The sequence below is a fragment of the Abramis brama genome (assembly GCF_963993115.1).
Source record: "Abramis brama genome assembly, chromosome: 7".
NCBI classification, from domain to species: Eukaryota; Metazoa; Chordata; class Actinopteri; order Cypriniformes; family Leuciscidae; genus Abramis; species Abramis brama.
Window position 1 is genome coordinate 37,048,908 of NC_139969.1, and position 11,652 is coordinate 37,060,559.

General features: G+C 43.9%; 2 protein-coding genes across 3 annotated transcripts; both read right to left on the reverse strand.

The window, feature by feature from the left end:
* Positions 1 to 765: 765 nt before the first annotated feature.
* LOC311086616 (putative nuclease HARBI1) lies at positions 766 to 2,497 on the reverse strand (the record flags this gene model as incomplete). Its single annotated transcript, XM_084119587.1, has 4 exons — positions 766 to 1,538; positions 1,633 to 1,744; positions 1,841 to 1,956; positions 2,026 to 2,497. The coding sequence occupies 4 exons, from the start codon at positions 2,495 to 2,497 to the stop codon at positions 1,168 to 1,170; spliced, it is 1,071 nt and encodes a 356-aa protein (XP_083975713.1). The 3' UTR covers positions 766 to 1,167.
* On the reverse strand, positions 2,446 to 7,203 carry LOC311086617 (uncharacterized protein). 2 transcript variants are annotated; one of them, XM_084119588.1, is made up of 9 exons: positions 4,756 to 7,203; positions 3,750 to 3,820; positions 3,486 to 3,662; positions 3,334 to 3,395; positions 3,165 to 3,251; positions 3,036 to 3,077; positions 2,794 to 2,967; positions 2,679 to 2,714; positions 2,446 to 2,580 (listed from the first exon to the last, which is right to left on the reverse strand). In XM_084119588.1, exons 1-8 carry the CDS (start codon positions 4,911 to 4,913, stop codon positions 2,679 to 2,681), a joined length of 807 nt encoding a protein of 268 aa, XP_083975714.1. In that variant the 5' UTR covers positions 4,914 to 7,203; the 3' UTR covers positions 2,446 to 2,580. The 2 variants fall into 2 exon arrangements, 1 of the variants encoding a protein (XP_083975714.1); XR_014607096.1 differs by having other exon boundaries at positions 2,467 to 2,580; positions 2,679 to 2,967; positions 4,756 to 7,201.
* Between the last annotated feature and the right edge of the window lie 4,449 nt (positions 7,204 to 11,652).

The following is an 11,652-nucleotide window of genomic DNA, read 5'->3' on the forward strand; positions in this document are numbered from 1 at the left end:
AACAGCAGATTAATTCTGGAACTAAGCAACTAGGGGCCTGTTGCACAAAACTAGGATAAGGGATTAAGCCAGGATATCTTGGTGATCCTGGCTCAATTGATCCGTAATCCGGTTGCACTAAAGCTGGATAGGGGGCAGGAGGATATGTTATGGTATAAATTACCATGGAGATTTATTCTGTGGAGCTAGCCTGCTCCAGACCAGGCTAAATTCCAGGATCTATTTAATCTCATCCCTAATGTCAGTCAGCAGTCACCACAAATGGAAACCAATAGTTATTTCACTGCTCACTATACATTGTTATCACATATAACTAGACCCACTGTCATTATTTAAACGTTTGTGATCATTAATTTCAATCATTTTGGATAAATAATGATTTTTAGATGATGTTGCTATCATTAGATAATTTACAGTTTCCCATAGACTATAAGGCTATATATAAAATGATAGAATATTAGGGCCACAGAGGGAAAAAAAAGACAAGTCATAATATTGTAACCAGTTGTTTTAAAGGAGGACAGTTGTTAAAATGACAGATGTGGGGCATTTCGTGAAATTGTACTTCAGTATGGTTTCATAAACAAAGACATGCTGATGTGCCAGAATATTAAGTATCACATTGTCATAAGTATCAAAACTGTAAAAAGAATATGTAGCTTTTCTGCAGAAAGAACCAGCCTCATAAATTTATGACTATCCTTTTTCCTCAGTGTGGCCCTAGTACTCTGTCATATAAACAAATACACAAATACACATTCCATATGAATATAAAAACACAATGTGTAACATTATGTTCCTTTATTGAATAAGGACAAAACAAAGCAGGTAAACCATCAGCTCCTTTCGAAACTGAAGTCACAGTGACTCTACAAGATGGAAAGCACAGAATCAAAGCATATTATACAAAATGATACATACACATTCAAAGGTCTGTATATAACACACCCTGCATGTCTGCACACTAAAATAAATGCAGGACAAATCCATACACATCAACTGAACAGACAAATGAATGGATGCAGTAGCCTCCCTGCAGCCTTGTATTACACACAGTATACCGCACAAACATCATAAGAGGCCAAATTCGTAAAAAAACGAACCCAAAAAAACCCAAATTCCTCTGCCACCGCAGGACATATTTAACCAAAATTGAAAGCACACATACTAACTAAAATAATTCAACACATATTGGTCCCTCAGCAGCCGACCACTGTCGTCATCAGGGAAGATTGCCGGATTGTCCCAGTCCATGGCTGGTGGCACTCTGGGGGCCCTCTCCTTCCTCAGGCAGGCCACATTGTGGAGGACAGCACAAGCCACAGTAATATCACATGCCCTAACAGGGCTGACCCTTAATTTGTGAAGGCAGTGAAAGCGTGCCTTCAGGAGGCCAAAGGTCATTTCAACTCTGGCCCTGGTCCTGGCATGGGCATGGTTGTAGGCCTGCTGTGCTTCCTGGGGGTCTGTGAAAGGTGTCAGGAGAAAAGGCTGGCAGCCATACCCCCTGTCTCCCAGCAACACACCAGAGAATTCACCTGTCAACACAAAATCTCATCATTACTACCTCATAAACACAGTGATATTCTTGACACAGCCATGATGGTTATAAATAGGGGTTGTGTGGCTTACCTTGTGATAGGCACTGATAGATTTCAGAGTCCCGAAAGATTCTGGAGTCATGGACTGAGCCAGGCCATTTTGCCACAACATTGCTGATCACACAGTCAGCATTGCAGACCATCTGAAATCATAAGATGAGGAATATTACACCAATCAATGCACATCACTGGCAATGCAGAGTGTTCGTCAATGGACAATATCAAAAAGTTATGTTCACCTGAACATTAATGCTGTGAAAGGATTTCCTATTCACAAAATCGGCCTCATGGGCACCTGAGGGGGCTTTTATCCTTATGTGTGTGCAGTCCACTGCACCAATGACATTGGGGAAACCTGTCACACAAAGTAATGAGTATCCTACTATGTGTTAACAGTTGTCCTGTAATTTGTAGATCCTCTTACCTGCAATCCTATAGAACTCCTCTTTGATGTCACAGAGTCTTCTGTGGCCAGGGAAGGAGATGAAGACATCTGCTAATGCTTTGATAGCCAGACACACACTCCTTATTGTGCGGCAAATTGTGGCCTTGTTCAGCTGTTCTGCATCCCCCACTGAGTACAGGAAGGCTCCACTAGCAAAAAAGCGCAAGGCCACACAAACCATTTGCTCCACACTCAGTGCATGGCTCCGTGCAGTGCGGTGCTTAATCCTGGGACCCAGTAGTCTGCATAGATACCTGATGCCATCTGCAGAAAACCTGTATCTTTCATATAGATGGTCATCAGGGAAGGCCAGTGGGTCCAACCGGTCCCTGAAGACCCTTTCTCGCCTGAAGGCTCTCCTCAGCACAAGTGCTTCTTCATCCACCACATCTCGCAAGAATGGGCATGCCATTGTCAGAGCAGAAAGGAACACACAATTTTGGGCCTTCATATAGGCTAGTGGCCACACCTGGTGCTGGGGGGGTGGGCAAAAGAGGCCGGTGCCTTATAACGATGACTTGGTTGTACTGATTGCTGGGAAAATAAAAAAAACCTTAGAAAGATGCCACCGTCCTGTGTGCTCACAATAAGAGCTCATATGTCATGGCTCACTTGACTTTACGAGAATATACCTAATTTTTATTTTGAGCTGTGTCATCTTCTTGGAGCTGGGGGAGGAAAGAAAAATAATGATTAATACATTTGTGTTACAGTTAGCATACAGTGTACATTGAAGGCATATCTCACCTCCCTCTCAAGTTTTTTTATTTCAAGGTCCAGTTTCCTAATTGTCCTCTTTTTTATTTCGGACTCCAGTGCAAGATTTTCCATCTTTTTCTTCTTGTACTGAATGTCTATGTCTGCCAGTTCTATTTGGCGCCGGAGGTGGTTGCCATACAACTTTCTGATAGCTTGTGAGCTCTGTGAACACAATACAATTAGCGCAGCTGGAATTTGGCAGGATGTGGTGTCCTTTTATTAATACGCACTATGTTGCCAGGCTGGTTTTCCCACTGTATAGCATCTGGGTCCTGTAAAAGAAATTAGATTTTTTGATTTTGATGAGGACTCCTCACCATTGTAGAGTAAATAGTACTTTCACAGTCTTAACATGATACCTCATGCCTTCTGGAATCCAGAGAGATGGTCTCCTCCTCATCATCGTCTCCATCATGTGCTGTTGCTGCTGCACTGGGGCTTTCACCCTATCACATTTAATCGGATTCATATTGAAGCTAGTAGACAAGACATGCCAGGCCTACAGTATGCCTTTGATGGAGTACTCACTGGATCAGCATCGTCTGGTGCTTGTGCTGGTGGCTCTAACAGGAACACAGTGCTGCCAGACACTGCAAGGCAATAGGTAAACCAAAGTCAGACAGTCCAAATTGATTCAATATGAATGTGGTTGTATCCCATGTAGAGATGGAAGGACATACCTTGAATGAAGCGGGTGGCATCTTGGGAGGAACCTATGCTCGTCTCTTTCCCCCCAGGGATCCCCTCTAAGACGGGCCTGCCTTTATTTAGCTCCAAGGCCATGTCCTCTGCTGGGGTAAGGTCAGCCTTTGGTGACCCACCACCCGTGCCTTGTCTGTGGGTATTCTTTTTCACTGCTAAAACAGTACAGACAATGTGTGAGCAGGCACCTTCTGGGTACAATATATGCTTGTGCTTTGTTAAATATTAGTCAGGGACCATACCATTCTGCAGAATGTTCTTGTATTTGATTTTGACCTGCTGCCATGTCCGTTTTGGCCCGTTCATGTTTAATCTACATCACACGCACACACACACACACACACACACACACACACACACACATTCTTTATCACAAGAACATTTAATGGAGTCACACTGCAAAAAATGACTTGGTATTTTTGTCTTGTTTTCAGTAAAAATATCAACAAAAAAAAATCTTAAATAAAGATGTATTTTCTTGATTTGCTAAATGACCTAGCAAAATAAGTATAGTTTAGACAAAAAATATAAACTTTAAGTAAATGTGTGCTTAAAACAAGCAAAAAAAATAAAAAATCTGTCAATATAATAAGAAAAATTCTCTTGAAATAAGTTTACTTTTTCCATAAACACTTAATTTTAGAAAAGTTCTCTTGTTTCACTGGCAGATTTTTTTGCTTATTTTCCTAGGTAATTTTGCTCAAGAAAATATTTAAGATTTTTTTTTGATATTTTTTTTTTACTGAAAACAAGACAAAAATACTAAGTAAGAAAGACATTTTTGCAGTGCAGTGAGCAACCGACCTTGGGTCCTTTGAAAGGCGCTATATAAATTAAAGTGATTATTATTATAGCTCATCTATTTATTCAATTAAATTTTATTTATATAGCACTTTTCACAATTGTTTCATTCTGTCAAAGCAGCTTTACATTAATAAAAGCAGGAGAAACACAAAAAAAAACGGTGGACAACATAAGAAGCAGAGTACAACGGCTAAGATTAAACCGTACTGAGCGTAGTAACGTTAAATAATAATGTAAGGCTTTAATAATAATTTATCATAGCTTTATACAGTGTGATGGAGTTACTTTACACAATTTCACTCATATCTGCAGTGCATTTCAATTAAAAATTTAACCGTTTCATAATTACAGTACAACTGCGTTTTTGGAGATGTGAATTAAATATTTGAATTGTAATTGTGATGTTTCAGCGGAGCGGTGATTGTGTAACTGTGCACTACTTACGCATTCAGGCGGTCTGCAATACTTTGCCACGCTTTTTCTCTTTGCTTTATCACTGTGGCGGTGTTGCCTTTCTTCTTAATTATATCTTTTACCTCCTCGTATGCCTCCATGAGGATTTGTGCTTCCGACGGGGAAAAGTACGCGGCTCTAGTTGCCATGGTAAATCAGTTAATCTGTGATCTGTGGCGGGGTCTATTTGAGTGAGCCGTGAGCGCGCACCTATCCAGGATTGGTTTCACCTGGCTTAATGAATCCGTGTCTGCTCATCCTGGCTTGGTCTTTGTGCAACCAATTAAGCCTGGACGCACATGTTTTGGCTTCATTGAGCTCAGCTGAGTCATTTATCCCGGATGTCTTAATTCTACTTTTGTGCAACAGACCTCAGGTCACTGAATCACAAAAACCCTGGATTTGTTCAGATATGCATAACTCTTTTTCTGTGGCTTGTTTGGAACTATTGTCATTGTAGAAATAGAGCAAAAACAGAGAATATTTATGTGACGAGGTATGTTGTTATGGGAAGAAGGAGGCGGGAACCGGCGAACATTCAAAGATTTTAATAACAAAATAAAACAAATACAAAATGAAAGTAAAAGCCAGCAGCCCCTCACGGACGACTACTGGCCACACGAAACAGAAACAAAAACACAACATAAGTTCAGGCCTGTCCTCTCTCGCTCTTCACTGTCGTCGCTCCTCCTTTATGCTTCCGCTCCTCCGTGAGAGATACGAGACCGGTGCGTCTCTCAGGTGTCGCTCATCAGAGTAATCACACCACCGGCCTCGTGCCGCTCTCTCACGGCCCTCGGCCTCGTCCTGCTTGCCACATACCCCCATCGCCCCTCGCAGGCCGGGGGGTACCCACGAGACTGCACTCTACTCCCCCCCTCCCCCTCCTCCGGGGAGACCGGACATGGCGGCTGCGGTACCTGGGGGTATGGACAGACGAGGCGCGAGAAAAGGAGACGGAAGCATGAGGTGCAACAGAGATGAGAGAGGGGAGAGAGGAGGAAAAAAAAAGAAAAAAAAATTATTGGTCCGGTTCCCACAACGCGCTGCCATCTGGCCCTGCACCAGCTGGGTGATCTTCTCCGCGGTGCCTGGCGGTGGCGCTGGATAGCCCTCGGTGGACGGCACGAAGCTCCTCCGCCGCCTGTTGGACGGCGACGGCTCCTCTGGATACGGGCAGACGGAGTCCCCCGTTCCCTGCTCCTCCCCATCATGGCGGACGACAGCAGGCTCCGGCCCACGGCGAACGGCGGCGACTCCTCCACTCCCTCATGGACGGCAGCCGCCCCTCCAGCACCCAGGCGGCCGGCAGTGAGCTCGTCCATCCCCCCGGCAACTCACTCCAGCGCACCGCCTCGAGCGTCCATGGCGACGGACTCTGCTCACCATGCTCGATGGCACCGCGGATTCCCCACAGTGGCGAGGGCTCTTTGACAGCGCGTTCCTCCTCCTTCACGGGTTTCGGCACCAGTGTAACGAGGTATGTTGTTATGGGAAGAAGGAGGCGGGAACCGGCGAACATTCAAAGATTTTAATAACAAAATAAAACAAATACAAAATGAAAGTAAAAGCCAGCAGCCCCTCACGGACGACTGCTGGCCACACGAAACAGAAACAAAAACACAACATAAGTTCAGGCCTGTCCTCTCTCGCTCTTCACTGTCGTCGCTCCTCCTTTATGCTTCCGCTCCTCCGTGAGAGATACGAGACCGGTGCGTCTCTCAGGTGTCGCTCATCAGAGTAATCACACCACCGGCCTCGTGCCGCTCTCTCACGGCCCTCGGCCTCGTCCTGCTCGCCACATACCCCCATCGCCCCTCGCAGGCCGGGGGGTACCCACGAGACTGCGCTCTACTCCCCCCCTCCCCCTCCTCCGGGGAGACCGGACATGGCGGCTGCGGTACCTGGGGGTATGGACAGACGAGGCGCGAGAAAAGGAGACGGAAGCATGAGGAGCGACAGAGACGAGAGAGGGGAGAGAGGAGAAAAAAAAAGAAAAAAAAATTCTTGGTCCGGTTCCCACAACACGCTGCCATCTGGCCCTGCACCAGCTGGGTGATCTTCTCCGCGGTGCCTGGCGGTGGCGCTGGATAGCCCTCGGTGGACGGCACGAAGCTCCTCCGCCGCCTGTTGGACGGCTCCTCTGGATACGGGCAGACGGAGTCCCCCGTTCCCTGCTCCTCCCCATCATGGCGGACGACAGCAGGCTCCGGCCCACGGCGAACGGCGGCGACTCCTCCGCTCCCTCATGGACGGCAGCCGTCCCTCCAGCACCCAGGCGGCCGGCAGTGAGCTCGTCCATCCCCCCGGCAACTCACTCCAGCGCACCGCCTCGAGCGTCCATGGCGACGGACTCTGCTCACCATGCTCGATGGCACCGCGGATTCCCCACAGTGGCGAGGGCTCTTTGACAGCGCGTTCCTCCTTCTTCACGGGTTTCGGCACCAGTGTAACGAGGTATGTTGTTATGGGAAGAAGGAGGCGGGAACCGGCGAACATTCAAAGATTTTAATAACAAAATAAAACAAATACAAAATGAAAGTAAAAGCCAGCAGCCCCTCACGTGCTGGCCACACGAAACAGAAACAAAAACACAACATAAGTTCAGGCCTGTCGTCGCTCCTCCTTTATGCTTCCACTCCTCCGTGAGAGATACGAGACCGGTGCGTCTCACAGGTGTCGCTCATCAGAGTAATCACGCCACCGGCCTCGTGCCGCTCTCTCACGGCCCTCGGCCTCGTCCTGCTCGCCACAATTTACAATATTACGTCTAAAATGTCACATCACAATATTCGCTCTTTGTTTACTGAACTGTTGTATAAAATCATTATTACATTTGCAATCGCACCAATATTCTGGAAATATTTTTTAATATCATATGTTAGAAATATAAAAATAACTCATATTAGGGCCATTTTTTCCACCACATCTGAATTTTGGGTGCATATTAATTCTGCTGGCATTTTGCCCCCCAACCCCCTGATAACATCTGACCCTGCTTCAAGAGAAACATAAAAAACGACAAAACATCATTAACAGTTTTCTATGTTGTTTTTCGTCATTGGAAAGAGCGACATATTTGGCTTTACAGCATGATTTGAAATAACTGTGGCAAATGTCTGTGTGAATTTATGCATGTTATACAAAAACATGCAATCATTAATAATCATTTGAATCTATTGACAGCCTTAAGCTACATTTGAAAACATAATTTTGTATAAAGAGGCATGCTGTTTTGACCACTATTCTCTCTAGATTTAACGTTAGTCAAATTAACTATAACAAACAAGTTAAACAAGCCATAGCTTACTTTTAGACGTGGAAAATGAAGTTCGAGGTTGTGATGGTCGTGTACGATATCCTTTGCCAGTTATTATGCGTACAGCAAATCTTCTTGTATGAATATGGTCAATTTCTAGTGTTTATATCCAAAAAGAAACGATGATGGGAGATGTTTTTGTATTTAGCGCGCTCACCGCGATATATGTTTTTCTGGGCTTGTGCAGCATCACGCAATCGTGCAGAATCTGATGAGTGGCGTCAATAGTTCCGTTGCTTTAAAGGTCCCGTTCTTTGTGATCCCATGTTTCAAACTTTAGTTAGTGTGTAATGTTGTTGTTAGAGTATAAATAATATCTGTAAAATTATAAAGCTCAAAGTTCAATGCCAAGCGAGATATTTTATTTAACAGAAGTCGCCTACATCGAACGGCCCGTTTGGACTACATCCCTCTACTTCCTTCTTTAATGACGTCACTAGAACAGTTTTTTGACTAACCTCCGCCCACAGGAATGCTCCCTCAACTCTACCGAAATTCGTTTATGTACTTGCGCACTTCTTATAACTTACTGTGTTTACTCAGCTCTTACGGTGATTTTCTGAAGTAAAACTGACGCTTCATCTTTTGTGTGATGTACAATAAACTTTATTAAACTCATCAGTATATGTTTGATCATCATTCGGACCTGGTCCGAAACAGCAGACTTGTAGGCTATTAATAAATAATGGATACATACAAGCAGATGACAAATACGTTATAATAACCGTAATTAAACTACTAAACTATACCTGTTTCATCTCTATACAGCACTCTGACTCTGTAGGCATTATTGTCCGACTCGAAATGAACACCGTTACTGAGAGTTTCTGATATTATCATCATTCTGTGAGATGAAATTGTCCTGAGAGACTGAGCGCGAGCTCATGAAGCTCCGCCCCCTGTGCCGTGCAGCAGCAGCTTATTTGCATTTAAAGGGCACACACTAAAACAGCGCGTTTTTCTGAGCCCCAAAAAATGACAATTTAAACATGCTGTAAAAAATGATCTGTTGGGTATTTTGAGCTGAAACTTCACATACACACTCTGGGGACATCAGAGACTTATTTTACATCTTGTGAAAAGGGGCATAATACGGGACCTTTAATTTTGTTCATCAATTGATGTTGCGATGATTTATATAAAAATTTATATAAAGTCATTCTCGAGTCATACAGTTCAAATCAAGTCAAGTCTTGAGTCATTGGATCTCAATTCAAAGTCAAGTAAAGTCATTTTCTTAATTTAGTCAAGCAAGTCTCAAGTCCTTAAATTTGTGACTCGAGTCAGACTTGAGTCAAGTCATATGACTCGAGTCCCCCAGAGTATCCGGATGTTGTCCACATTGAAAAGACAAGTGTAAATCGCTTGGAATCGGAATGTTATCTGATCAGCGTGTCCAGGTTCGGAGGTAATCGAGGACGCATTGTGATCGGATCTCAGTGTAATGTAAATGCAATCCAGTCATCGTGTCTGCATTCACTGGTGGACATCACACAAAACCCCGCCCACTGTCATTAATATACATTGAACTCAAAGATTTTTTCTATGTACACAAAAGGCCTATTTCTCTCAAATATTGTTCACAAATCTATCTAAATCTGGGTTAGTGAGCCCTTCTCCTTTGCCGAGATAATCCATCCACCTCACAGGTGTGGCATATCAAGATGCTGATTAGACAGCATGATTATTGCACAGGTGTACCTTAGGCTGGCCACAATAAAAGGCCACTTTAAAATGTGCAGTTTTATCACACAGCACAATGCCACAGATGACGCAAGTTTTGAAGGAGCGTGCAATTGGCATGCTGACTACAGGAATGTCCACCAGAGCTGTTGCCCGTGAATTGAGTGTTCATTTCTCTACCATAAGCCGTCTCCAAAGGATTTTCGACCTGACTGCAGGCGGTGGGGTTATGGTATGGGCAGGCGTATGTTATGGACAATGAACACAGGTGCATTTTATTGATGGCATTTTGAATGCACAGAGATACCATAACGAGATCCTGAGGCCTATTGTTGTGCCATTCATCCACGACCATCACTTTATGTTGCAGCATGATAATGCACGGCCCCATGTTGCAAGGATCTGTACACAACTCCTGGAAGCTGAAAACATCTCAGTTCTTGCATGGCCAGCATACTCACCGGACATGTCACCCATTGAGCATGTTTGGGATGCTCTGGATCGGCATATACGACAGCGTGTTCCAGGTCCTGCCAATATCCAGCAACTTCGCACAGCCATTGAAGAGGAGTGAACCAACATTCCACAGGCCACAATCAACAACCTGATCAACTCTATGCGAAGGAGATGTGTTGCACTGCGTGAGGCAAATGGTGGTCACACCAGTTACTGACTGGTTTTCGAACTGATTGGTTGGCTCTCCCCTACATCGCAAATATACTGAAATGTTTGCCTTCGCACCCAAAAGTTGCAGAACCATTCATTTTCTGTAAAGAACACACATTTTGGAGGGGAGGGGGGGCTGTCATCGACTGTCATCGACTGTCACTGACTGTCACTAAAAATCAGTGGTAAAACGTGAGGAAATGCTAGATTTTTTTATAGCTGGCAAAGTTATAGTCTAATGAAATACACTGACACCTTATAATTGTATTTAAAACATATAAATGCACATGTATATGTATAATTATGTCATTATAAAATATATATTTGTTTATATACACACTATAAATGCATATATTTGAAAATAAAAAAAATTCGCTTAAAAAAAAAAAAGTTCAGTAGTCTACATATCCTAGATCTACGTGCCCCCTAAACCCACATAATAAAGATAGTGACATAGAAATTTGCACAAATTAAGCATACGTTCCATACAACTGAGGTATTATCGACATATCTAAATTTTAATAACGAGTGATTTAACAGAAGGCAAGTAAAACGGTCAGGGTTACATTTTAGACACACACATACACACACACACACACACACACACACACCTCTGAAGCGATAGAAAAGTCCTCGGGACCGCATCACTCGCAAGACGAAACCTGCATTGGTGTACAAGGCCGAAGTCCACCATTCTCCCGTTGAATGGTTGCTACACACACACATAGTTTAGATGTGTCCGTGGTTGATGGCCAACCAGCCGCCCGCAGTCAGAGTCCATCCCGGGCAGCATCGCGGGGAAAGATGCACTGGAACTTTTGCACCACGAAAACAAACGCGCGTCCCATCATTACCTCTCTCATCTACTACGCGATATCATAGTTTGACATGTCTGTCATTGGAAAGTTCCACATGGTGTCATGAATAATTAAGAGAAAGTGTCTTCTCATTGGATAAAAAACTCAGTCTCATTAATAATCATGAGACACCGATGAGTCATCAAAGTACTATAGTGCTCTGCCACGTCACAGCCTGTGACCTGGACACAATGAAGATTTTAAACCCAGAAGACGAAAATAGCGTATAAAAACTAAAATTTAACCATTTTCCCCCTACTATTAAATCTAACAGATGCTAACATTGTCTTCAATGGTGTTCAACACACACACCTCTGTTAAAATCTCAGAAATTTTGGTTTAGGGTTTCATGACCCTTTAAGG